This window comes from Phalacrocorax aristotelis, chromosome 1 (genome assembly GCF_949628215.1).
Source record: "Phalacrocorax aristotelis chromosome 1, bGulAri2.1, whole genome shotgun sequence".
Lineage (NCBI taxonomy): Eukaryota > Metazoa > Chordata > Aves > Suliformes > Phalacrocoracidae > Phalacrocorax > Phalacrocorax aristotelis.
Window position 1 is genome coordinate 128073241 of NC_134276.1, and position 27461 is coordinate 128100701.

Below are 27461 nucleotides of genomic sequence, written 5' to 3' on the forward strand. Positions count from 1 at the left end.
ACACCAAGGAAGCACTGCAGCATGTTCCTCTGTTGACAGACGCAAGGTGGCTTTCACACCAGCCTGCAGCCTCAACTCTTGCCTGTCAACCACCTCATCAATGAATGGGCTCTCCTCCCACTCTGTTTCCAACCTGGGCTGCAATTGAAAGCTGGAGAAGCCGATCACTGGGAACATGCATCCAACTACATTCCTGCTAGGAAGAGAATGAGCTTTACTGGTGTCACAGCCCCCACTTCTTACTAGCCCTCCCACACACACCCCTTCTTATGAGCTCTCAGGACAAACAGGCACCGGGCATTCTGTGTAGGAACAGAAAATTAATACACTGGGAATACTCTGCAGGCTCAGACTGAATACAGAGTGCTGAGTGAGTGGCCATGCCCAGCAAGAGTGCTCAGAGCCAGGGCACTCCAGTCCGTCTGGTGCTGCTCCCCCATCCTTTTCTGCTTTTTCCCCACCCCCCCATTCTTGCTCCCAGGTCCAAAATGGAGGGAAAATCAAAGGAGATCAGAGTTGAGCAAAGAGAGAGAAAGAAAAAGAAGAGGGGGAAGGGGCTGGAGTCAGGAACAAGAATATGTGTTGGGAGGGGTAAAGGGTGAGAAGGAGATGGATTGAGACAGAGAAAGCAAAGGAGGAGGGAGGAGATGGAGAAGGCAAGGAAAAGATGTGACAGACAACTTCGTCAAGTACGGTGGCAGGCTGGATGCAGGAGTGTGCCAAGCAGAGGGAGATGGGTGCAGTTTGCAAGAGGGGAGACAGGAGAGAGATTTCAGCTCTGTCTCTCTGATGAACTTATCCATCCTTTCTCTCTCAGTGGACAAATCTCTGCAAACACATTCTCCTCTTCCCTTGCTGGCAAGAGACAGCCAAGGATGGCAGTGGAGGGAAGGCAGATGAGGTACAGCATGTGCACAACTTGAAGGCTTTGGGCACACTCCAAGTCTCAGCGGTAGGTATAATAACAACAGGCCCTAAGGAACCAGTCTAGCTGGTAAAGAAGGTAACTTTTTTTCTGTTCCTCATTAGGAAGGGATCTCCTATTACTGCTGCTCACATTTAGCACACTTGAAGGGGTACTGCCCCCATATGCTGCACTGAACTGTTTACTGCCCCAAACCATGGCTGCCTTATGTAGCACACAGGTGAGAAAGGTAATCTGACTGTGCATACTTCTTTATGCTTTCTGTCTTGTGTTTTGGTTTGGGTTTTTTGGTTTTTTTTTCTCCTGATAAACATGACCCTGCCCCGACCCATACCCCTCCATCAACTCGTTGATCCATTTCAGAAAACTGCCATTAGTGGGAAAGTTGAAGGGGAAAGTCACTACAAGGGGGCTGCATTTGCTTAGCTTCTTGTCACAAGGGCCGTGTTTCACAGGACCCAAAGTCAGCTATTCACAAGGCACTCGCTTGCACGCGTAAGACCTCTCTGAGCACACAGCCAGCATGCCCATCTCAGTCCCACCATACTCAGGGCTGATTTCCATTAAATAGCAGCATAATCCAAGAAACAGACAAATATGCCTGTGCGGCTGTATGGCAGGGGCATGCCAGCAACTGTGTGGACATGTGCGTCATTTTTCCATGGCATGCCGAAGGGCTCTGGAAAGCAGCTTGCTCCCTCACCTTTGCTCCAGCCCCAATAGCCCCTCTGCAGTGCTGCCAGCCACCCTGATGGTTGGTAGCATGGAGTAACTGGGTGGTGACAGCAGTGACTGCCTAGGAAAAGTTAGCCAGTGCATCCAAAAGGGGTTACTTAAAAAGAAGAGAAGGGATCTGCTGTGATCACGGTTGAGCGCTGGGACCATGAGGTCCCTGGAGGTTCTGCTGCTCAGAGAGCAAAGTGGCGGTGGGAGATGTCCCTGTGGGTGCCTGATAAGCTGTGGGGCTCCAATGTCTTCACCGCACTGTCAGGAACAAGAGTCCTGCTAAGCAGGGGCAGCCAGGATAAGTCTATGGGGTCAGCCTGCAGAGCTGGAGGTGGGGGACACAGTCTGCCTGAGAAATGGCAGGGGGTTGTGGAAGGACCAACTCTGTTTAACCAGCGCGCTGAAGGCTAAGGTGGATGCAAACAGGAGATGGGGGAGAGTGGGCTGCAGCAGTCCCTCCCCACCTTCTTCCACCAGCTTAAAATCTCCCCTATCCTTTGACTTGAGGGAACTGCTAATAAACCTGCCTGCTCTGAAGGGACAAACAGGCTCCACTGAATCACAGCTCACACGTGCCCCTGCTTATATGAGGAGGGGGGCTCAAATGCCCCTTCCCCCACAAAGCCCCAATAAACAACTGCCTCATTCAGCTGGCACAGGCTCCCTGCTCCATAGCTGCAGGGAGGGAGACTACAGACCATATTATATTGTATTTGGCAGGGAGGGGACAATAATTTTTCAGGGAGTAATCACTCCCTGAATCCCACTTTTCTCCAAGCTCAGAGGACATCCCGGAACAGATGGGGGTTTCCCAACATCCCTGTGCTACCTGTAGCACTCAGCAGGGTTGCTACCTTGTAGCAGTGGTGGTTTTCTCCCTTCTTGAGCATTTTCCAATTCCAGCATGCTTATTTATGCCTAGTACCCATGGTCACACGCTCTCCTTTTTGTTCCCTGACACGATGAACATGAGGCCTGACTGTGGACAAATTCCTGCTGACTCCTGTTGGGAACATGCGCTGGGGGTGGGAACGGAGCTCCCTAAGAAGGAGCTGGTGTGAAGGAGACAGCTAGGCTTTGGTCACTGTGGCTCCTCTCCTCCAAAGGAAAAGAAAGAGATAGCGATGTTAGAACATTTTAACCTTTCTTTTCTTCTGAGCTTGAAAGGCTGGGCCTGAGGCACCTTTCCTAGCAAAAACAGGCTGCTGTAAGATTGATTGGTTAGGTGCAGAGTTTAAAGGTAATTTTCTCCTGTCACATGCACATAAATTATTGTGGCTCAAGCTGTGATCAGCTCCACATCTCACTTGTTTGACTGCTTTTACACCAGGCTCCAATGAGGGGTTGTAAGAACCATGTCCAGTGCTCCCCAAGCAGCATCCAATATAAATATATATCAAGAGCACCACAGGTGTACACACAAAGTTAGTGTCTGGGGGGTAGGAAGGGGCACATGCCTGCAAATATGTACAGCCATGGATTTTCAGCTGCAGAAGTTGCAGCTAGAGCCTTTTTGTTCAGCTATGAACCTGTTTAAAATGTTCTGTCCACGAATGCCAGGGCAAGGAAAACTCATCCACTCGGATTATTCACAAGGGGGAGAGAAAAAAGGATGCACATGCACACACACACAAAGGAAGCACAGCTGCAGCCAAAGTGAATTCATTTTTAACATTCATGAAAATATTCACAGAACACTTCAGTGCTATTTGCCTAAATTTTGCTGTTTGGAGTAAACACTTGAGCCAGCACAGGCTATATGTTTTAGGCGCAATACTGCATCAGGAGTTAGGGGTGCCTCTTAGCTCCAGGTCACACATTCAAATTACATCCCCAAGTATATGTGGCCCCCTTACTTTAAGGCACAGACTCAGTCTGTCGCTGCACGGTTCCTGACTCTCGGCCCTGTCACAGCCAAAGCAGCTTTGCAAGTACTCGCGGCCGTTGCATTCCCCATCCACCACAACCTTATGCAACAAACGCAGGTGTGCTCTGCTAAATTTAAAAACAAAAACAACAGCAATGACAGCTCGGGTGCACGCCTGGTCTGGGGAAGCAGACCCCTATCCTCCCCTCCGCTTCCCCCTCCCTGTCCGCAGCTCAACCCCTTCGTTGGTGTCTTTCCCTGAGCATCCTAAGCAGTTCACACAAGGGAAAATGCTACAGCACACAAGGGAGACTCAGCTGAAGCCCTGAAGACAAGAGCTGTGTGCGTTGTCTCTTCCTCCTCCATAAATACAGCTGAGACGACGACTGGATAATTGGCTAAGTGCCTGTCAGCTTAATAACAGAGACACACAGAGAGGGAGAGATTTGTATTTACTATTCAAAGTCATGGATGCTGCCTACCAGCGGATTTCAACATGGGTTTTGTTTGCACAGCGAGGCACGAAAAGTGAACAGACGTGCAACATAGTCATGGTCTCCCTTGCCCAGCCTTGTGCGAGGGTGCACAAGCAGCCCGAGATGGAGGGAGTGAGAAAGCAGCGAGCTGAGGTAGCTGCCATGCAGGTACCATCAGGTTCCTGTTGGAGTATCCCTGGGTTTCTACATTGGAAAAGCACCATCACCACCCCTGATGAGACACTGTCACTGATACAGTAAGTCACACAACATTAGGGGCAATAACAGTGGTGCATGTCCAGCATGGCCACCTGAGAGGGGTGGCCATGAGAGGGGTGGCTGCAGTGGCTCTGTGAGCGGTGGCTGCAGAACTGTGTGACCACCCCTATTTCATTTCACAACTGCACAGCCCAGGGTTGGTGCCTGGGGAGCTGGAGCCCTCTTGGCCTTTCCCTCCTGCTTCTAAATCCAGTGCTCTTTTAGGACCCCACCTACAGGGAGCACCTATGAAGAGAAACCAGTCAGGCATGTCGCACCTCTCAGAGGAGGGTGTGTGTGAAGGACAAGCCTTCCTGTTCTTCGGCAGCTTTCACTACTTCCCTCTGCCACAGAAATGCAAATTTCAGTAGCAAAAGTGGCTCAGGTTGCTACCGGAAAGAGACAGTATTGGCCAGATCTACCGCAGTGTTAATCACGGGGCCTCAGAAGAGGAAGATGCAATATTCTGTTTGCTAGCTGCTTTTCTCCTTCACAGCTGTAGCAACTGAGGCACAGTGAAGTGAAGGACTTCCAGCATTAGCAATGGTTACCAAGGCCCAGGAGTCAGAAAAAGTCACACAGATCTCCAGGCAAGCAGCCTGTTAACCCATCCATTGGGCAGTGCCGCCTCTCACCAAAACAATGCCTACAACTGTATGAAGTACACGAATGTTTGTACAACTGCACACCAGAAAACACTTTCCATTTTTAACCAGGAAAAAATGTAGGGAAAGACACAATTTGCACACACGCATGCACCCCCCAAACCTCACGCAGATGTGTTACTGCAAAGTATCTGTTGAACTCCAGCCCAGTCTGAGCAGGCTCAATTCCATCAAGTTAGCTCTGACCGAAAAAACCCAACCCCAGTGAAATCAGCAGGGCTGCAGCAGGGCCACTTCTCCTCTCTTTGCGTGGGGCTGAGCATGAGCAGAGTGGAGGCACACTGGGGTCACAGCTGGCCTCCCCCTCACAACCAAGTCATTCCTAATAAAAATCTGCAGAAATATACATACACGGGGGAGATTGGCTGTTCAGATTATTTTGAAATAGCTGTTTTCTAGGCAGAGGTGAAACTCATCGTTATTAGTTCCCATTACTTACCATAAAACCAGACACGTTAGATGTGCCTGAAGCCTGAAGCAAATGCTTTGGTGTCAGGTTCAGCTGAAAATCACATTCGTTTCTTCTTCAGCATGAGAAGAGTAAAAGAAAACTCAGTAAATTCCTGACTTCGCTTTTGTGCCCTCCATCACACTTACTCCAGCAGAACACTAGTTCACACAAGCCAGAGTGAATTTTGATGGACAACAAAACTAGGTACCTTCAATGAAAATGGCTATATTCAGCCTCACAGTAAGCCTGTTGAAGCCCTGCTGCTGCATCAGCGGTGAGCTGTGGCCCCGCAGCTCTGTCAGAATCAGATGCCTGTGGGTCTGGATATAAAGGGCAGGTACATGTAATATATATTTTGAAAACTTATAGTTATGTGATGGCAAATTCCAGTAACTATGAGCTATTTTAAGACTCGGTCTTTCCTCATGACCTGCTGGGGAGGGATGCAGAGTGGAAGAGGTACCGACTCTGAGACACTCCAGGTAACACGTACTACTATATAAATTTTAATGCCAACTAAGTAGGAGAACATATGGTACTTAGCTGAAAACTGAAGTGTGCGTGCAGACTCAGGGGAGGAGGTTAAAGCCATACAGCCTGATACTGTCTCTCCTCCTCCATCTTTCTGAATGCAAATTACACATACAGTGTTATTAAACATACATAATTTCACCAAAGAAAGAGCCTTTCCTTTTCTAACTTCCATTACACCTTTGCTAGTGATGGGTTAGTCCCACTTTGCAAAAAATGTAGTATCACAAAGGCCCCACTCACCTCTGGGCACACCGTATATAAATATTGCGTGTATGCATGTGTGTGTATAAGGAGAGATGCTGATCATCAGCCTCTGGCCATATTTATACACACACATGTTACAACTTCTTTTATCATATGTACATACACACTCACATGTCTATGTATGCATGTGTGCCTTGACATAATGGCACCATCTGTTGCCAGACCTGGAAGTTTTGAAACATAATCTCTTACTACATTTATCCATTTCTTTCTTTCTTTTTCTTTTTTTTTTTTAAAGGAAAGTGTCAGGAGAGTAGAGCCCCTTTTGCACAGATCCCAACATACCACCTCCACACACATTCGCTAGATTTGGTAATGAAGGCTTTGCATATGCCAGAGAAAATGAAGAGTGTTTGAGTCTTGTAGTCAATACCAGCGCAGATGAGGATGTACTATGGAAAGCTTGTTCGTCGCATTTGCTGGGCTGTTGAGTGGCTGAGCCGAAAGGCAACCCAAGCTAATGGATAGGTCGCTGGGCTGGGTGCGCCTGAGCCCTGCTGGCCGACCCTGGGTGCGTCCCCTCACCTCCGGGTGCCTCCTGCCCACCCCCAGCCCCTGCCCGTCCCAGCTAATAGCCTGCGCGCCCTGCAGAAGAGGGGCTCTCTCTTATCCTGTGCTCGCGTGGCACTTAATACAAAGGGTGCCTCAACTTAGTGGTGGCCTTTAAGTGCCACAACAACACTACTAATAATCAAGGTTACAATTTTACTGCCAAGGCCGTATTATTATGTAGCATTATACCTTTGAACATGCCTATTCTCATTTCTAGCAAAGGGCTCAGCTCAGTGCTCGCTGTTATAAATCATATGCTAATTATAGACGTAATCTGAACAGCTTTTACTTTTAAAATGACTGTATAGGGCATAAACTTTGTTGTGATGCTGTGTTGCTACTTTGCCTGAAGTGCCTTTGTCCTCTAGCATAGCTCCAGCTCCACATGTAGAATATCAGCAGAATACTGGGAGGCCAAGAACAGAGTTTGCATAAATTGCTTATATTGCAGGATTACACCAACAGCGCTACCATTACCGCCGGTAATTTGATTCTAGCCCATCCTTTGACACATGTAACTGGAAGAAACTAGGTACTCATTAGGATCGAAGTTCCTAAATGTGCTATCATCCTGAAACTTCATATTATTTAAAAATACCTGGTAAAAATGGAAACTGCACACTCAGTTAAATGTTGGGTTTTATCAGTGCATCAGCATCAGATTGATTTAATTCTTGATGAAAAGTTGATGCTTGGAAAAACTCAAGAACAATGAGCCAAATTCTGGCCTTGGCGAGATCCCAGTTCTCCAACGGGCTGAGCATCATCCGAGCAGCACTCAGCAGCTTAAGCCCTGCATGAGTCACCTGTACCTCTTTATTAGCAGTCCCTGGGTATCTGCCCCAACGACAAATGTGGTATTTCTGGCAGTGCCCTTGGGCTTTGATGGATTTGTACGGGTATAACTGAGTCGATAGGAATGGGGATGTGACCCATTTTGGTTCCTGCTAGTGATGAGCTCCATTTCAGAAGTCATTAAAGGCCAAATCTGCCCTTATGCCAGGGCAACCTGCAAGTCCCACTGACACCCTCAGAATAGCGCTTTAAAGGCACTTTGGGGTGAGCTGCTGTGATGGTTCCTGAAAGGGCTGATCTTTCCCCCAATATGCTGTACAGGTACCTGATCCCACAGCATGGACTCCATTGCCATTTTGCTTCTAACCCATCTTAAGGGCCAAACACAACACAGAGGCACAGTTCTCTCCCCCCTCAGTTTGCAGTAGCTGCCCTCCGCTGCTGCACATGTCCTGCTTTGCCAACATCCTCCTATTTCTCATCCCCTCCCTGGGCTTGAATGTGCGTAACAAAGCAGAGCGTCCCTGCCTTTGCTCACCCAACACTTGCAGAGAAAATGAGGTGGGAAGGGGATGCGGGGGGCAGGTAAACAGAAAGAAGGTTTGGGGTTGGGGCATGTTTGTCTTTTCCCATTTTAATTAGTTTTGGGGGATATTTTTTGTGCTGTTTGGAAATTCTTTTTTTTCCCCTAACATCAAGCAGGGAAGTTGCATACAAAACCTGACAACCTCATGAATGTGATCTTGCAAGAAAAACACTGGCAGGAGTTATAGCACACAGTTCCCTCTCAATACTCAAAACAGGACTCAGTGTCCTTCTTCACTTGCTGAAGACAGAGTTAAAAAGATGAAACCTTAGCAAGTCTGACAGGCTCTCTGATACACAGTGTCATCTTTGAAGCATCCTGCTCTCCTTTCTTAGTTGTAGCTGGCTGAACTCCAGGAGCTCTGCTCAGCCCTTCTCACCTGTTGCAGCTTTCCGACCCCTCCTCCCTTTTCAGCCTTGCTCCAAGGAGCAGATCATTACCTTTTTCCCTGTGGATAGTCTATCACGAGCTATTTTTATTCTCCCTCTCTGCAATTCCCTGACTAACATCCCCATGCCAAATAGTCACTAAAAGTCATCAACCTTCAGCAAGGCCAACAAATGAATCAAATCTGCTGCCAGGTCATTTAAGAGATGAGCCAGCATAGAGTTAGGAACATTTTTAAAAAGTCCACAGCAAGGGAATATTTTAAATGCCATAGCTTTAAAAAGTCATATCCAAACTTCCCAGAATAATTCTATTCTGAGTAACAAGCTGTAGATGAAGTTCCAGAGGAGCAGCTTCCTTTAGGAACATTAGGGTTTATAATAAATTTTTTTTCTCCACTTCATAGAACAGTCCACCCACCCATTCTTCCACTTGAAAGTGTAACACCATCTACAAACGAATAAGGCCCCAAAGGAGAAGAATCCTTCAGAATACCCTGTTCTTGGTGCTTTGCCGAATGATTTGCACCACAATTTACATGAACAAAATATTTTTAGTTATATTATCACTATGTACATTGCCTTTAATTCTCTCCAACTGCCTATAATTTTTTCTCCCTCCTACATTTTGACTTCCCTTCAAGCTACAGGATGGAGCTACTGGGCACTGGTAAACCACTGCTGCACACTCCCGCTTCCCTCTGAAGTAGAGGCATAGCAAAGATAAGTGATACGATCTCTGTATACAGACCTCCTACCTATCTCTCTGTGGAGGTAAAGATCTGCTCTGAGCCCAGTTAGTCTAGATCATCTAACGTTTTTTTCCTATCTGGCTCTTCCCCTCGCATCATCACGAGTGGATCTATAGGCAGGGAGAGCGGGATGCTGTGAGTTTTTCAAACGCAAAGCTGTCTTAAATTGAGTTATGTTTGGGGGCGCGCAGGGATAACAGCAAGAGGAAAGCTAGCAAACCAACCCTTGCTTTAAAACTGAGGGAATGAAATGCCATCCTGGAGGACCTAAAGTGTACGGGACAGAGGGAAATCTCACCCCTTCCAGCCTCATGTGGCAGTCCTGTCTCCCAGCACAGTCTGGCTTCTGCCCCTCCTCTGAAGGAGGGACTGAAACATGCCAGAAACCTAGGGCTGGTCCCAGGGAAAGGGAGGGGAGACAGCTGCTCGTCCTAGGAAACATGAAAAACATATAGCCGGCCAGATCTGCTTAAAGAGCTTACGAAGGCAGCTGAGGGAGGGAAAGCCTGCGCACCAGCTACACTCACTTCTAACAGAAACGCAGCCTGCCAGGAACACCGTATTGCTCGGGGCAAGCAGTTACATGGGCGGGTGGCATGCCGCTCCTGCGAACTGTGTCACTTGGCACACATCTGGCTGACACAGCTGGATCACTTCGCTCAGGTGTTTTATTTTAGTGCCTGACATAACACTGGCAAGCCACACACTCCACATGCAAACAGTGAAACCGCTCTCCCATGCAGCCCCGCTGAGCTTGCTGACGAACGCTTTACACGCAACACATGCGGGCACCATCTCCACCATCCGCTCAGCCCTCTCTGCTGCAAATGCAGCTTTAGCACACAGCGTCTAGATAAACTCAAAAGCTCCAAGGTTAAGTGGGAAATAGAAACCCAGTGACCCCTGGCTGGGCAAGCGAGCTTAATGACTTGTCTGATGCTTTATGTACCAAACATATGCCAGCAAACATCTGCCTGAGCAGCCCCTCCAAAATAAATGATTGATGGAAGTGATTTGCCTTTAAAAATGGGATAAGTCAGCTGGGAGTCCTGCTAGAAAAGGGTTAATGGGATATATGCATTGCTAGTGAGTGGAAGGGAGAGGAGAGGAGCTGGGAGTCAGAGGCAACACCCCTTGTTAGGTGTTTACCGTGTCGCATCTAAACCCCTTCCATCGCATACGCAAGGCAGATGAATTACTCTGTAAATCCTATTACTCCGTGTGGATAAATCTTACATGCGAGTTAACAAGTCTGGAGAGCTGGGGAATGGAAGCTGCTGAACGGATATTCCAGGATCAAAACAACCCAGCACACGGGAGCCGAGAGAAGTGATATGTGTACACATACACACACATATCCCTCTTCTAGCATCCTTCTTCCCTGATCCCATCTTGCTAGCTCACATACCCCGCTATCATTAAATGGGAGTGATGCAGGACACAAGGGATCATGTAGCAGACCATTTGGTGACATCTAGGAGGATTTATTTCAGAGAAAGAAAACTTTGCTGCTGCTGTTAGCTTTGCTAGGGAATTGCTCCCTTGATGCTTCAGGGTTTGTGCACTATCAGCTCCTCATACAGATTACAGACTCATTTTAAATTACGTCCAGTAGTTTTATAGCCGTAATACACAATGTGTGCACACACTCACACGCACAGAATTTTCCTTCACTAGGGAAGTTGCTGCAGGTAAGTTCAGCAAGGCAGAATTGAAAGAGAAACCCACAGGAAAAAGAAGACTGCTTTTCAGCCATGTGGGACACTCCTAATGGAAAGCCCAAGTAGCCTCAGAACTACCTTTCAAAAACCTGCACAACAAATACAGAAATATAACACTCAATACTGCCTGCAAATAAGGCTTCATGTGCAAAGACACCCTCATCACAACCGCTCAGACACGAAGGCACGGCATACACCCACCTACTTAGCCCTGCAAAGAAAACAACACAGTGAACGAGATGCAAGCTCCATCAACGTCGGAGCTCTTACACCATTTTTTCACCAGCCTTTTCAGCCACTGTATCCATCTCCCCTCCCTTCAGGGCAGAAAAATAAATAAATAAAAGCAAAAGCCAGAGTCTCACAAAAGAACTTGCCTGAGAGTTCTGGCAACACCAGGGATAAAGTTTTTGCATAGGTACAAAAAGAAGTATGGGAAGATCTATGGAACATCTGGCAAGCACAGCTGGATCCCTTTTTGATTTCTCTATTAATACTGCAGGGCTGGTGGAAACTGTACATTCATGAGAGCTGGCTAACACAAACAGGTCTTCCCCCACTGAAATTCTTTTGATCCACAGCACTACACGGAGGACAGCGGTGGCGAGAGGTTTTTCAAAAGCGTTGCAATTTTTTTATGTTAGAGCACAAACACACACGCAGAGCTTGTTTGTAGCAGCTGCTGCTGCTGCTGCAGTTCGAGAGGTAAAATAACACACGCTTTCAGAGACACACACAAAAATCTGTATCGCCTCGTGTGTGTACGTTGCATACATCGAAATAGAGGCACACGTAGAAAAGGAAAAGTTGGCAAAATGCCCTACCTGAGGATGGCTGTGTCCCCCTGCCTCACGGTGATGTTGTCGGTACCTCGGGTAAAATCCACGCTGCGGACTGGCAGCCCTGTAGGGAGAAGGCAAAGCAATCTCAGTAGGACCAGCGGTAATTGTTTCCGATCAGGCTGAGCCCTTGCTACCATGGCTGGTCTCGTCGAGTTTCACTGTCTGTACTTGTCACTCTCTCTGCGGGTGTATGTGGATAGACAGATGTAGAAAGAAAAACAATAATAATAATGTACAACTCTCGCTCTGATCGACAGCCCCGGAAAGGGGAGGTGATTTCACAGTCCTCCTTAGCTGCCACTTTCTCTTGCTCTTTTTTTTTCAGTCTCTTGCTGGCTTCTTTCCCCCCCCCCCTTTTTTTTTTCTTTTTTTAAGGCTTTCCAAAAAAACTCTTAGCACAACCTTCGATTAAAAACAAAAAGGGAAAAAAAAAAGACAAGAGGAAAAAGTCAGGTAACAAAATAATTTTTTAAAAAAACCAAAACCAATAAAAATTAAATCGACCCGTTTGGAGTGATGGAGAGAGGTGGAAAAAAAGGCAAAGGAACGAGACGAGCGCTGTGCCGCCGGGATGCGCGAGTGGATGGTCCTGCTCCAGTGCGCGGCTGTGCAGCTTCCCACCCCCGAGCTCCCTTCCTAACCCACTTTCCCAGGCGGAGCGAGGGAGGGAGGAGGCGAGGAGGGAGGGAGAGGAGGGAGGGAGGGAGAGGAGGCAGGCTGACTGGTGAGACGGCAGCTCGGCGGCACCACGGCGGCGGTGGGCGCGGGAGGGGGGCTGCAGCGGCGCTTCCCGACTCCCTCCCCGGGGGGGCAGCCCCCACCCACCCAGCCCCCCGCCGGGGAGCGGGGCTGCCCCGGGCCTTCGGGAGCCAGACCCGGGCTGGGAAGGGGAGGGAGCGGGGCACTGCAGCTGGGAGAGGGGACACTGGAGGAAGCGAAGAGGGCTGGAGGGCAGAGGGGGGAAGCCTCGAGGGAGAGGGGGCTGGAAAGGGGAGGAGGGAGAGGCAGAGAGGAAAGGGGATGCGAGAGGAAGAGGGGGCTGGAGAAAGAGGCACGGGGGGAAGGGGAGAAGGGGGAGAAGGGGAGTGCGGGCGGGGAACGGGAAGCAGAGGCAGAGCGGGAAGCGGAGAGGAAAAGGCAGGAGCAGCCGGGAGAAGCGGGGCGGGAGGGAGGCACCGGGAGCAGAGCAGAGGATGGAGGAAGATGCGGCCAACATTCACAGGAGAAAACGCTGAGAAAAGAGGGGGGGAGGGGGGAGGGGGCAAAGAAGCTGCGGCCAAAAGTGCAAACAACTTGTCTCTGCGGCCCAAAGCCACAAGCTCGCTGGTTTACAGAGCGGCATTCTCGGCAACTGCCTCTGCAGCCTCCAGCCTCGCTGTTCCCCCTCTCGGACTTTGCACCAGATAACACAGTTGCACATCCCTCCCTCCGCCTCCCTCCCACCTCTCCCCGCTCAGCCCTTCCCGCCCCCCACCTCCTTTCCCAGCCTTTGAGGGACGGAGCGGGGACAAAGCCGGTATTGAGCCGCCGGCCCCGTGAATGCCCGGCCTGTCCTCCCCGCCTGCAGCGCCCGCAGCTGAGCCCCGCGCCCGGGCGGCAGCTGAGTCCCGCCACCCGGGAACGCTCCCACGGCCCGCGCACCATCACCCGCACCCTCGCAAGAGAAGGGAGATTCAATTAACGGAGAGGAATGAGCCGTATGTTTTAACTGCTGCTGCCTGCCTCCCTGCCTGCCATTCATTCCCCCAGCCTGTTTCTCCTCTGCCCGCAGGAGGGATGAGGAGGGATGCTCCGAGGGGTGTTTTGCCAGCGTAACCCTTCCGTGGCCAGCGCACGGCGGGGCTGGGAGCAAAAAGGAAAGAGGTGGTTTGAGGGGGGGGGTCCAGAGAAGCAGGTGCTAGAAAAGCCAAGGGGAACTCTGCTGTGAGTTGCTGTGCTGCACCCTCATGGTGCCGCTGCCTGTATCACCTCCGGTCCTGAAGCCTTATGGGGATACAGCGGACCCAAACTGGAGAGACGTGAGGAATGGCTCCGTGTCATACAAATGGCCACGCAGAATAGGATCAAAGGTCCCTCTAACCCTTTGTCCTGTCTCTGAGCGCAGCCTAAAGGCAACGCCTGGGGCAGAGTGCAAGCACAAGGCCAGCGTGCAGTGGTGCTGCCCCAGAGCACTTCTCTAATTTCCCGTGATTTGTGGCTGAGGCATGTCCCCAGCCAGTGGCAGTGTCTTTGTAGTTAATGGCCCTCGACTGATTTTCTTCTTCCAGGAATGCATCAAGTTGCTTTCTGAACCCCTAGAAACTGGCCCCTGCAGCCTTGGTAGGGAAAGGCCGTGCTGCCTACGAGTACTTAAACAATTCCTGCATGTGTTAAAGGCCCACAGAAAGGGCTAAGGTCACAACACCACTGCTCCAGTGCCACGCATGCAGCAGCAAAAGAGATGACTGCTTTGTATTCAAGCCAAGGAGCGAGCCAATTCAGACATTTCCCCTGCAGGAGACTTGATGCAGATGGCACCAGAGAAGGGGAGCAACAAGAAGGAGCTAGGGGGCTAACCCCCAAACTGGATGTTCCCAAGCAGAGAGGTTTCACCTGACAAGGGGCTATTGCTCTGAAGAAGACCATGCTGCTAACAGACTAGCAGGCACTGCTGTAGGGCAAGGGACAGCACAAGGGACAGCACAAGGGACAGAGAGACACCCTCAGGCTGCTAGCATCTCAGACGATGGGCATCACCAGGAGGAAACCTCTGCACTCCTGTGACAAAGTTTGAGTACAGCTAAAAGACCCGGTCCCATATGAAGTTACCAATGACAGATACACACCCCCTTGCATGTCAGAGCACTGCATGGATCCTTTTTACATGGGTCTCCCACATATGCTTCATCTACATTTAATAAGAGCTATTGTATGTTAATTAAATGCCAGTGGAGTAAGGAAAACATATTTGTCAAAGATTAACTATTATGCAATGCAAGAAGCATCTGCCACCCAACTGCTAGAGCTCACTAAATATTTCCTTATCTCAGAGTATTTACTTAGGAGGCAATAACTATCCAGTTAAATCTAAATTTAATGCTTAGTTAAATATAGTTCATGGAAAGTGGCACCAATATGTTTTATACAGAGAACAACAGAGGGGATTTCAGGGAGGGAAAAGGAAGGAATCCTGTCCCCAGACTTCAATAACATCCTGACTCGAGGTGGGACTGCACATGGCTGTGCCTCCCTACAAAGTGGGGGACGTCACAGCGGACTCGGAGGCCCCTCTGCTGAGATGGAAGTATAGAAGAAGTCTTCATCTTCTTACACATTTATACAATCCTCATTAGAACCACCGTAGCATAACTATTTAATAATAATAATCATAGTAAACAGAGAGACGAGGAAGAAATTCCCTGGAGGGTCTTGTAAACCTTGGGAAGAATAAAACAAAAACAAAACCTAAAGCTGATAGGTCTTATTTGCTTTTATAAGTGTACAGAAGCAAAAGGAAGGGGTTGCCTGGGTATAAAAGGCCAAACAAGCAGAAATCACTCAAATCCTAGGAGAGCACCTCATGAGTAAAATAAATAATGTTATTTTTGTACATGTTCCCAGAAGAAATAACTCCCTGGACCCATCTCCCCCTGCTGGAAGCAGATAAAGAAACAGCAGGTCTGCTTTCTAACTTTCCAACATTCTAAAAACTTGAGGAAAAATTCAGGTAAAAAAATCAGAGTGCAGACATCACAAATCCATACTGCTATCTTTAACGCCATTTCCCAATACTCCCGGTAGGTGCAGGACTGGCAGGGCCAGCCTGACTGACCAAATTTTGTCACTGTGCAGTTCAGGAATGGATGGAGCAGCATGAACCCAGCCCTACAGGTACCACATCAACCTCCTCCAACGCAAAACACTTACACCCTGTTCAAAGGAAACACGGCCTAGAGCAACACACCTTGAGGAGCGCAGGCTGTATGGCACCACCAAAGACACGACAGAAATACTTAGATGACAGGTTTAGGAAGGTGTCTGTGCTCCCACTCTGTGGGTAGGGGGTGGCTCTGCGTGCAGGCTGGAAGGAAAACAGCAGCACAAGCAGACACAGCCTGGCTCACCTTGATCTCCCTGACTTTGAGGGAAATGTGTTGAAGACATCACAGCCTAGGTGTGTAAGCTGGCCGCAGGAGAGACACTCCGTACTGGGTAGGCAGCCTCCACTGAAATATGCGGTGCCGAGGTGCTCTGGGACTAGCACTCAGGTCACCTCTGCCTACCTGTGTGGCAGCTCAGTTTGAGATATACTCAGGGATCGACATTGTGAAAGCCTGAAGTGCCATCTGCTTTTCGTCGAGAGCCAACAGAAGCTTAAAGCATGGACTCCGGCCACAAATACGGATATTTTTATTCTGCATTTGGAGGTGGCTAAAAGCAAAGAGCAATCCACAGAAACTTCACGCAATGCCAACTGCAACAGCCATCTGTATGATATGGATGGCCACCCTCTCGGAGCAGAAGTGAGGCTCATCAGCTCACACCACAAACTGGCAACTGTTGTCACCTGACTTCCATTCACTACCAACCACACCCAAACTGGTGACTTGTTCCCAAACCTCGCTGGAATGAGGGAAAAAATATTTCTCAAAAATACAAAAGAACTGCTTGTACAAAAGCCTCCAGACCCTTTCTTGACCCACATGATTGTTTTAAGGGGACTGTACATCTGGTCTGCCAGCAGAGTCCAAGCATCTAGGGACTTTATTCAGGGTATCTGCAATGGTGAGTGAAAACGTATGATGTTTTGTGAGCTATAACGTGTTTAGTCAAGATACACTGCTGTACTCAGCAGCAGAGCCTGCTCAGAGCTTCTCAGCCATGCAGAGGAAATGCAATTTTGTTGCATTGGCAGGGGAGTTATGGAGAGGAAGAGGGAAGAGCCAGAGGGGTTTCCACACACGGGGAGGAAGATTAGGGGCTGTAGCAGGGGTGTGGTGATCTGTTCTTCCTCTCTTCCTTCCTGTACGTCCAGCTCTTACATGCACACGTTTCTACCCTGTTGTGCAAGGGCAGCATCCCACTCCATTTTCTTAAGCAGCTACATTTCACTCTCCTTTGGTTTCTGGGATTCAGGGAGCCACAGGAGAAGAGAGGGAGGAAAGTCAGGGCTAGGAGGGAGGTGGAAAATCCTTTGACTGCAGCAGGTGCCTCTAGAGGCAAATTGAAGAGGAGATGGGCTTTCAGTGGTAAATGCCCTTCTCCTCAGACTCAAAGAGAGAGGTCACGGTAGGCCATACTCTGCCCATTCCTTCAGCTACACCTGCCTGATAAAGTGGCCTCCATCTATACTAGGCCAGAGCCTGCTGGAAAGAGTGGAAAAATAATTTCCATGAGACAACTGAAAAGAAGAAAGTCTGCTAAGGCACTTAGGGAAGACAGGTTATGGGGAAAAATTATGCAGTTTGAGAAAAATATATGTGCATGATGGCTCTAATACTAGAAGTAACTGTTCCACAATGTGCTTTATTTTAAGAAAGACATGCTTCTTATGAATGTTTTGCAAGTCTATAAATTAAACTGGCTTTTGATGCTGAAAATCAGAGCCAGCTTAGGCCTGAGACTCACATCCAGAAATGCACTGCAACAAGACCAAGCTTCCTCTGAAGTAAGGACCCCATTAGGTAGAAGGATTTATTGCATTGAGAGCACTCAGGGCATAACTGTGGATGATAACATGCATGCACAACACCTCTTTCTAACTGTGGTCACTGAGCTGTAACAGAACGTCCCCCCTGTACAAGAACAATAGCTGATTTTCACCAATTTGTAACCTTGTTATTATGCAATCGATCTGGCTTCACAATTGATCACCTTGGTGTGGACAATTTAGAGGCCAAGGGCCAGGTTCTCAATTGCTGTAAGCTGACATATCACCACTGCTGTCAAAAGAGCTATGTGGATTTCCAACAGCTAAAACACAGGCCTTTAGTTTTGAAGTTCATCTACTTCTGTGCTGCGTGGGTAGAAAAACACGTTATCCCTTCTGAAAGAAAAAGCCTTGTACAACTAGATAAAGAGATTTTGTGCTCAGACTTTTCAGAAAGTTTCGCCTCTAGTTAAAGACCAAATCTGAAGCTTGGGCAGGAGGAAAAGAGCAGCCTGAAGATGCCTTTTTACATCAGGATATGACCAGTGAGATTAAAGAATTAGCACTGCAATTGGTTTGTGGCCTTAATTACTGGTTGCTACCACAGCAAGTGCTTGTAGAACTACAAAGTCATTGGCAACAGGTCCTTCCTACTTCATAGGAATGAGAAACAGAGGGCGCTTCCCTTCTAGTGAAAACAAAAGTTGCCCTTCCAGCCTTACAAACACAACAAGAATATAAGCAATCAGTAATATCAAGAGCATGGTGCTGCCTTTTCCCTGAAATATCACATATCATCAGCGACTTCCTTACCGACACCTCAGAACTGGGCTCTGCAGCTGCTGTCTGTCGGAGGGTGTCAAATCACTTCAAAACCACGGGAGGCCACGCTGCTGAGCGACTGCTGCTGCATGGCAGGGAGCCAAGCTGCCTGCCATCTCCCAGCTGAGTCAGCAGCCCCAGTGGGAAACTGTGTGACCTGTCTCCCAAGGAAGGCCAGCTCACAGCATCAGAAGCAGGGAAAGAGCTGATCCCAGTTCTGACATATTTCATGGGGACCAGGTATTATGTTGACCTGTATTTTCAAACATGGCTATAGGAGCTAGGCATGCAAATCTAGACAAGCAGTCCCATACCTCCCACTGAGGACAGCTTCACGATCTCTTTTCTTTTTATATCTGGGGGTGAAATCATTGCTTTACCAATGTCAAGTAACACTAGATGAGTCAGGTGGAGCCAGAGTTCAACCCTACAGGTCTTTAAAGAATTCACTTCCTGTAGGAAAGCAATAGCTCTATCCGCTTAGGCCTATTATCCCCCCAAAACATTCCTCCCGATGCTGGTGAATATTTACAGCCCCCAGCACAAGTAATTAAGATCAACTTCACAGAAGGAGGCTCGAGTAGTTAACAGTCCCTCCCAACACACAAGCAGAAGAATGACCCAGAGGTTGGGATGTTCTAGGAGGACCTGGGATATATCCAGTCCCAATTTCCTCAGTGAATTTGGGTAAATCACTTAATGAGGCATTCACAAAGGCGTAAAAAGCTAATCTCCCTAGGCTCCCTCTGCCCTCAGAGAGATAATCTTCTCTTGAGGGCACTTCAGAGCAGATGCCTAATTTAACCGTTTAAAATTGTCCCGTCTCTCGGGGCGTGTCAAAGTTCCCAGCTACATAGCAGAGATCCTAACATATGCTTTAGCTTCCAACAGTATTCAAAGGTTGAAGAACTGAAGACTGCAAGGTGATCTGACACTACAATACAGAAAACCCCTGCAAGACACAATCTACAGAACACACCAGGTGTGATCTATTTCTGACATAGTCATTAACAGGCCCCAAAACGACTGTCTGGCAGTTGCAAGGGATGTTATGATCACTGCAGACAGGAATCCTATACAACTAAGAGATGGTCAAACCTGTTCTCTTGAGCCTTGCTATATATTCAATGACCCGCTCTGGTGTGGAGTTCTCAACATGATGCTAATGGATGAGAATAATCATTCTGACAGTGATGATTCGGAAGAGAGCTCCAAAGTCTTGCTGAAATGATACATGCTACACATTCATCATCACCAGAGAATTAATTTTATTGTGAAGAATAGAGTGCGGCAGGCTGTTGTGCTGTGCATTTTCTTGTCCATTACAGAAGCTCCCACATAGCTTTTATGAAACTTAAAGTGAGGCCTTCAGCAAGACAAGAAAGAATCTCAAGATTTGTGATGCTATCAGGAGACCAGGCACTGTCAGAAAGCCTCATGCGCAACAAGCTGAGAGAGAAATTTGTATGCAGAAATTTGGAGAAGGGTCCCTTTGAAACTATGACCTGCCTGAATTCAAGCTTCTGAAAACACTTCCAATCGTTTCACTGCGTTCAGGTCTGAAAATTACAAAAACTCATCTTTAACATGTCATCTTGAAAATCTGGACAAGCCAGAACTGTCCCACAGATACAGGCTCAGTTAATACCATTCTTACAGGCTACAGGTCAGGGATGTCTCTGCATTTCCATTTGGAGTTAGTAACTGCCTAGTCTTTCAACGTTTACTTTAGAGCATTTCAGCTTTTCTTTTCCCCTTTCCCACACTGCTTCTCTGCTCCTTTCTCCAATCTCCTCACCCTGCTATTTTTCAAGTTTCTCTCCCTTTCCTAGGTTGGTCCCATGCCCTGTTTCTGTCAGACCCAGTCATATTCATACATTTTACAGCTAGAAGGGACTGCTCAGATCATCCTGCCCAGTTGCCTGGCCCAAGCCACAGAGACTCACCCACTTCTGGCAAGAAGCCACAACCAGCAGCTCAGCCAGAGCACCTTGTTAAATAAAGGCTCTTGGCTTCGTTTTAAGCAACCCCAACTGCAGAGATCTACCCCGTGTCAGTGGGTTTAATGACTAATTACCACCTCAGGTTAGGAATTTTTCATGTTGTTTTAAGCACAAACATTATTTTCTCTATCATGCAGCCACTGAATCGAATCATGCTTTTGTCTGCTTAGATTAAATGGTCATCTGTTGTTAGAGACCCTCTCCTTGAAAAATTGTGTTGTACCTGTTTGAGTCTCACTTTGTACCACTTTATTTCTAGTCCAATACTTTGCCACAAATGCCCAACACCTAGTACCAGAGAGGGAAACATGGTCTTTTCAGCAGCCTCTGAGAGAGGGGACAGATGCCAGGTTAATACCACTGTCCTAGGGACGAAGCCAGAGAGCACAGAAGTAGGGCCAGGAGTGGGAACTTTAGGTCCAAGCCTAAGCATGAGGAAAGGGGAACTAGGAGTTGGGGGGAAAGAACAGAGGACCTGCCCACCAAGAGGTGAAGGAATAAGGGGGCTCTTCAAGGAGATAAGGGATTGTGCTGGAGGTGATTCCAGGAGCTTGTTCTGTTAGACAGGCCCACAGAGCCTCCGGCACAGTCCTGTGCTTGGACGCAGCAGCAGTGCAGCTGTATGGCCTGTGGGCATACACGGCAGCAGCAGCAGAACCCTGTCTCAGAACCACTCTGATTCAGCCTCATCCCAACTCACGTTTAAATCAACTTGGATAAGGTGAAGCAAACTTGAGTGTGGACATAGTTGCAAACTGCTCAGAGGAAGCAACACCTATCAGACAAAGCTATAACTCTTGAAGAACATTCTTCTCTGAACCCCTGCTTACAACACTGCCTATGCTGGGCTGGATGAGTGATGCACACATCCTGAAACGGCTCCCTAAAGCAGAGGTCTGGGGGCCATTTATAAAAGCTTGCAGGCAAGAGTAATAATAGGCAGGTGTTCTCCTGGAGGGGTGTAAAACCTCTGTGGGAACTTGACCTGTCAGAGCCAGGCTCAAGCCCTGAAGTGCCAGCAAACACACCCCCTCTAATGACAATTTACTCAGCTCCTGCAACCTGCTTGATCCAGCAGCTCATGGGGCTTTATGAAACAAAAAGCCAACAACCCAAACAAGAACGAAAGCATTGCTTCCTGTGAAACCCCTGCAGATTTGTGCATAGTCCTGGTCTTCAGCGACACTTCATTACCTTACTAATTTATACAGCACACCGGTATTTTTTGAATACTGTAATGAGCCTGCTAGCTTCTTCCAGCAGGCAAAGATCAGGGAAGGACAAAAAGCAGGTTGGTCAGAGCACCCTGGCAGCTGGCTGAACAAAGGCAGGGGATGTGAAAAAAAAAACACTACAGTTGGATCAGACTGGAGTAATAAAAAAAAGCCCAAAGAAAACCTTTTATGATGAGACGGAGACACGAGTAAGGCACTTCCACACTTCATTGCTTACCCTCTGATACAGGAATGGACTGGAAGATGAACACCACATACCAGACGTATAGCACTTGTGGGTGAGGCTACCTCAACTGTCCTTAGGGAATATCTATCACTGATTACTTTTTAGTCAAAGTCATTGCCTGTAAGACCTTTTCACCTTTTTTTCTTCTGCAAGGAATCGTCCTGTATTTGCCAGACCTAAGTGGGAATCCAGGGAGGGCCTGAATTTGTGAAATGGAAGACTTTAGGTCACTTAAGCATCTGCTTCGAAGCTTTTGGTAGGACAACCCCTTTCACATACAGTCATAAGAAAGAATGGTAAAAACAGTTTAGCAGAGCTGCTTTTCAGCTGGTGAGTGTGTTGCACGAAGGAGCTGGCAGAAAAGCTTTTTACAGTCTTGGGATGGCAAAACACAGCTGCCAAATGCAGGGAGGTACCTGCTCAAGTAAGCCCTTGCAACTTACTGATCTGATGAGGGTCTGAGGAAGGAGGAGCCTAAAGCTCAAAGAATTTTCCCACTGAAATCATCTATCAGTGTCTGAGATGTCAAAGGCAGTCTTGACAGGCAGAGGCCCCTTGGACGAATCCTGGCCCTGATATAATCATGTGGAGCTTTGCCACCTATTTCAGCGGGGCTATGATTTCACCTCTTGAGTTTGCATCTTGGCTGGAGAATGAGTGCAATACAAAGAACAAAGCAAATGTGGAAATTAAGGCATGCCTTTAAATTCACATCCATTTAATGGAATTACAGCAATTTTCCAGTAAGGTCATTGCTCTTCAAAGTGAGGAACAAACAGTGAATCTGACTGGCCTCAGACAGCCCCAGCATAAGCAAATTAAGTGCAAATTTCTCCTATTCCCAGCTCTGTCAGGACACCCCTGTTCTGTCCATCAACATGCCCTGGTATTCCTGCCCACTCTCCCCATCTGCTGATGTAGCTAAGCCCTGAAAAGAAGCTGCTGCTATTGCCCATGAATTTTTAATGTAGCAAGGAAAAGGCTGCAGGAAGAAGAATATTTGGTGGCATTTACTCCCTATGATCAAAGCCATTTCATGTCTCTTGTGTGATATTATTAGAACACAATATGAAGTGAAAGCAGTGTTCAGACTAAGGTCCCTATTCACATAACAATTTCTGCAGAGGATAATGCAAGAACCAATGCCAGCAGGAAGCCCATCTTCTTACAGCATCTCCCTGCCCATGTGTATCTGCAAGGAATTGCCTGACAGAAAGAGCCAAGCAGGTACCTTAAACCAGTCCTTTTTATCGCTAACACAATGTTCAGTGGGACATCTCCATTCACCTCTGAATGCTTCCCAACACCCAAAAGCACTTGTACAGCGACCAGTAAGAGACACAAGTCTAAAGGGATAACGTACCACAGAAAGAACTATATTTTAGGCCTCTGTTGTCACTGATATTTGTTAACTAAAACTCCCAGGGATGACAGGAAAAAGACTATGTAACAAAAACAAGTCAGCTGCCAGTAGGAGTAGGGTGCAGCTAACTCTAGGTTCTCATGTTCCCAAACCAAGCGGTTATTTCCATACTGGCTCTGTGTTTGGGACATACCAAGCAACCACCTAAGAGAATGTAATGCCAGAGAGAGAGCTGGCATGCCCTGTCTCTGGCCTGTCACTAGCTGGGCCAATCCTCCCATGCTGAGAAGGAGACGAAGACCTTACAGGAAGATCTGTTAAGCATCCAGTGAGGAGAAAGGGAATTTCTAGCTAGCAGGAAAGAGGATACTGTGGTTCAAACAGTGGCTTTCTGGAAGTCCAGATAATTCCAGACCTTTCCTCCCCTCTACTAAAGGGCAAAATGGAACATATACATTAATGTAAGCTTTTGAAAAGCTGCTTCTTCTGACTTCAAACAGTTTGCATATCCTTGACAAACATGGGTATGTGAAAATATTTCCTTGGAAAATATCTGCACCAGCTGAATATGCTGTAATTACAAATTGCTCTGCCTTATCATCATCTTTCAATCAACAATAAAACTCAGACACCAAGAGGCCAAACTGATCAACTCCTAGCCACAAGCAATGTATCCCATGCAGATCACCCCCACCATTGCTCAAGAACTTCTGAAACAAATTTGTCTGCTGCTGGTAAGCATCTGATAAGCAATTCATGAAAAGCCAATGCCTTGTTCACATTATACCTCTGGTAGTGCTGAGGATGCATTGCTCATACCAACTGAAATTTTCAGCCTCTGTTCCATGGCTGAAAGACTGAGATATCTGTAAGCAAGGGTCAAGGTTCAGCAAGTAGCAGGGATACCAGTGCAAAAGTATTTGCCCATTGAGTCACGCTGCTGCTAGTACAGGACTCATGACTACTCACTGAAAGCCATCAGGCCAACAAATTTGCACTAATATCACAAAAAGAAAGTCAAGGGAACCACACCTGAAGTTGAAGTGAAATTTAAGCATTTTGGTAAACATAACATCTGTAAATGAATGCTGACAGCAGTCATGCAGATGTTAACAGCCTTAACAGAAGGCCTCCAATGGCCCCTGCTGCTTTTATGTTCTTTCGAGCCAGGCTCTGATGAAGGCTCTGTACTGGACAGCTCTTTCTATGCCACTGTGCAAATGAAACACTGTTGACTGAAGCAGAGAAAGACCATAAGCGCCCAAAAATGTCTAAAGGAAACTGCAAAAAATCAACGCTTGACATATAATGTGGCTGCAGTCTCCCAAAGCTTTACAGTAAGAAAGCTCCTTGAAGCAGAAGTTCTGTTTATACACAGAAAAGTGGGAATGCGTTACAGCTTAAATCTTTGGACCAAAAAGGTGTTTCGCTCTTGCTGGTGCAGAGAATTGCAGAAAGGATTTAGGTTTCACACAGGGTGAACTCTCCCCACTCCACTTACACAGCACAAAAGAGCTGTGGGTGCTGTACCAGGTGCTGCAAGTCCATAAGGAAAGAAACTCTGGTGAGGGAGGGGCAGGGTCAGTCCTCTGTGGAAAGGGTCATACAAAACCATCACACTCTGTGTGTGCATGCATGCGTGTGAGCGAGCGAGGTGAGACTAGCATATGTGATATTCCAACCTACTGGGATGACTGAATAGGAAAAAGATAAAGTTTTAAGCTCTGTGGTCTTTTTGTCAGGGAATAATGCTTACAACAAGAGAGCAAAACAAATCAGCCCAGACAGAAAAAGCCTGTTTCATCTGTAGATCGAGTTTTCCTTGTAACTTCCAGTATGGTTCTCAAGTCCTCTAAAGCTCTCCTCTCTCCCAGGAGCCAATCTTAAAACACACTGTTTGAGCACCTTAGCCAGGTTAAAGTCAATGTCTTGATGACTGGGGAACACGCAATGCACTTTCAGTTTACTAGATGTATTAAAATCCCAACAGAAAGATTCAAGACACTACTAGTATGGGACAGATGACCCTTAGCTTAGTTCTACACCCAAGATCTTTTATGAAGTGAAGCCCAAGTCCCTCGTTTCTAGTTCCTGTAGTACCTTTCCATAAAGCTGCCATGTGTTTGGATAGCCGTATGGGGTTGGGTATACAGAGAGAAATATTTTGTGATTGGAATATGACTGTGGAGCTAATGAAGCTCTGACGGCAAATCCAAAAAGGATGCACAAGCTGCTCAATGTTATCCGGTTCTCTGAATCCAGCAGTTCAGGACAACTTTCCCCAGCAGGTTATAGCTCTCATCTTCCCTGACTGTTTTGTCAGCATGGAAGAGAATGCCAAATACTGGCATTCCCTGAAAGATGCAAAGCTGTTTCCATAATTCCTCTGGCAACCACAGCAACTAAGTCACATAAATACTAATTCAGAATAGAAAACTTTGGAAAATTAAGATAAAGGGGAATAAAGTTTAAGACTAGGAAGTGTTTCAGAATAAAACCCCAAAACATTCAGTATTATCTGTAGATTTTCTCCTTTTGTCTTAGACCAGCTAGATAAATGATTAACACTTTCTGATTATTTCTTAACAACACTTGGAATGTAAGCAATGAGAAATGGAGAAGCCACCAGACCTCCTCAAAAGGAAACAGTTTGACACATATTCCTCAAAAGAAAGGAAAACTCCAATGAGGGACTGCATTTAGGAATTTAACTTGGTATAGATGTTCTTTTAATAAAATTACTCTTACTTGTCCCGTCTATAGTGGTATTTAGGAAGTGCAAAGAACACATATTTAACTAGTTATCGTGTATGAACAGCCTAGCACAAATAAGGGAGTATGCTTCCATGATTAAAAAAAAAAAAAAAAAAAAAAATCGGTTAAACCTTAGGCTACTTCTTGTCATTACGCTTAACACACGCTAAAATCATACTGCCTTGTTTTCATTAGGCTGTTAATACAAGCCCCCAAAGGCAGCTTCACCTTAAAGCTCCCATGAGAAAGATCTAAAGGCTTAGCTATGTTGGCAAACCCATCTGAAGTTGACATACCGCTGACGCAGCTGTAACATACTTCCGATCTCTTCATTGCCCCAGTAAACACTCTTGGCAAAAAGATTACAAGGCCAGAGAGCTGCACCTGCACTCTGGCTCTTGTAGAGTCACATTCAGCACCATGTTTCCTCATGCCTAGGATTAGAGTAACGAAAGTTGATAGCAGGGACCTGATCCTGGACATGGGAAAGTAGAGGCCTGCCGGCAGACTGGCAGAATTTCAACTGCTGCATGTCAATTCACGCAGACAAATTGAGGCTCATCCTGACATTGTCTTGCTTTGGTTCCTGATTTCTGACCATAGGGTAGGAATGAAATCACTACCTGTCCCAGTACCTCTGTGAATCCAGTCTGTCTTTTCTTTCCTAAATGAAAGCATTTGGTAGGACTTCCCCATACCTGCAAGCTACTTTTACATGACTCAAAACATTGTTTTCAACATTGAGTCCAAAAGAAAATTTCTTGCCTCTGCTGAACAGTAACGCTTTAAATATACCTACTGCCCCTTCAGAGTACGGACTGATCCCCATATATTCTTCGTCTCCCTTGTGCTGTTTCTCTGTGCAGCTCACTGAAGAAGTAGTGCCCTTTTCCTTGCTCAGGCACAACAGTCGCCTGAATGTCACCAGGCCACAGATCTAGTTGTCAGGCACCAATTCACTGTCATAGAGTCTAAAAGGGGCTCTCAAGGCCCTGGTGACACATTCACTGTGTGTGCTTCCTCTGCTTTACAGCTGACTCACACAGAGAGCCAGTAGGCTCTCTCCAGGACAAGAAAAATAACTGTATATTATCTGCTTAAAAGCCCCATAATCCTTAGGCAACAACTGCGTAGTAACTGCAGTGATAGTTTGATCTTTCTGCTTCATATTAATAAAACCCAATGCAATATTACTGCTTGCTGCATGGAAGGCTTTTACATAAACAGCCTCCCCTCCCCCCCCACCCCGAAAAATATGTGTGGGGAAGGACTTGGATGTTTAAGACACTGCTTAGGTTTCCATTTGCCACATCATGTTGGTGTTGAGGAACTAGACTACTTCATCGGAAATAAACAGAAAGTAAGCAAAGAGTGCAAATGGGGAAAAAGCAAATCACCTCTGTGTTTTAACAATCTGACATATCATTTGCCAGATGAGGGGGGAAAGTCTCTTCTCCAAAGTAGTATCACTGTTATCTTTTTAAGGAGACCAACTGCCCTGTGTCATTCTTGAAGAGTCACTGCTTGTCCTAGATAACCATTTTCTGACACAGGGGGACACAAAGCCATGACAGAGAGGGAGTAACCTGCCAATGCCAGTTGTGTCTTCTGCAAGTGCTTTTTCCCTAG

General features: G+C 47.2%; 1 protein-coding gene across 7 annotated transcripts in view; it reads right to left on the reverse strand.

Annotated features, from left to right (window-relative positions):
- Nucleotides 1-27461, reverse strand: part of LSAMP (limbic system associated membrane protein) — a 1029781-nt gene that overhangs the window by 308665 nt on the left and 693655 nt on the right. For 2 of the 7 annotated variants that reach the window (XM_075106636.1, XM_075106601.1), the window contains exon 2: nucleotides 11783-11861. In XM_075106636.1, the coding sequence (XP_074962737.1) occupies nucleotides 11783-11861 (79 nt within the window). Of the gene's footprint in view, nucleotides 1-11782; nucleotides 13057-13093; nucleotides 13192-27461 lie in introns of those variants that run through there. The other 5 variants (XM_075106608.1, XM_075106611.1, XM_075106617.1 and 2 more) reach the window with 5 other exon arrangements.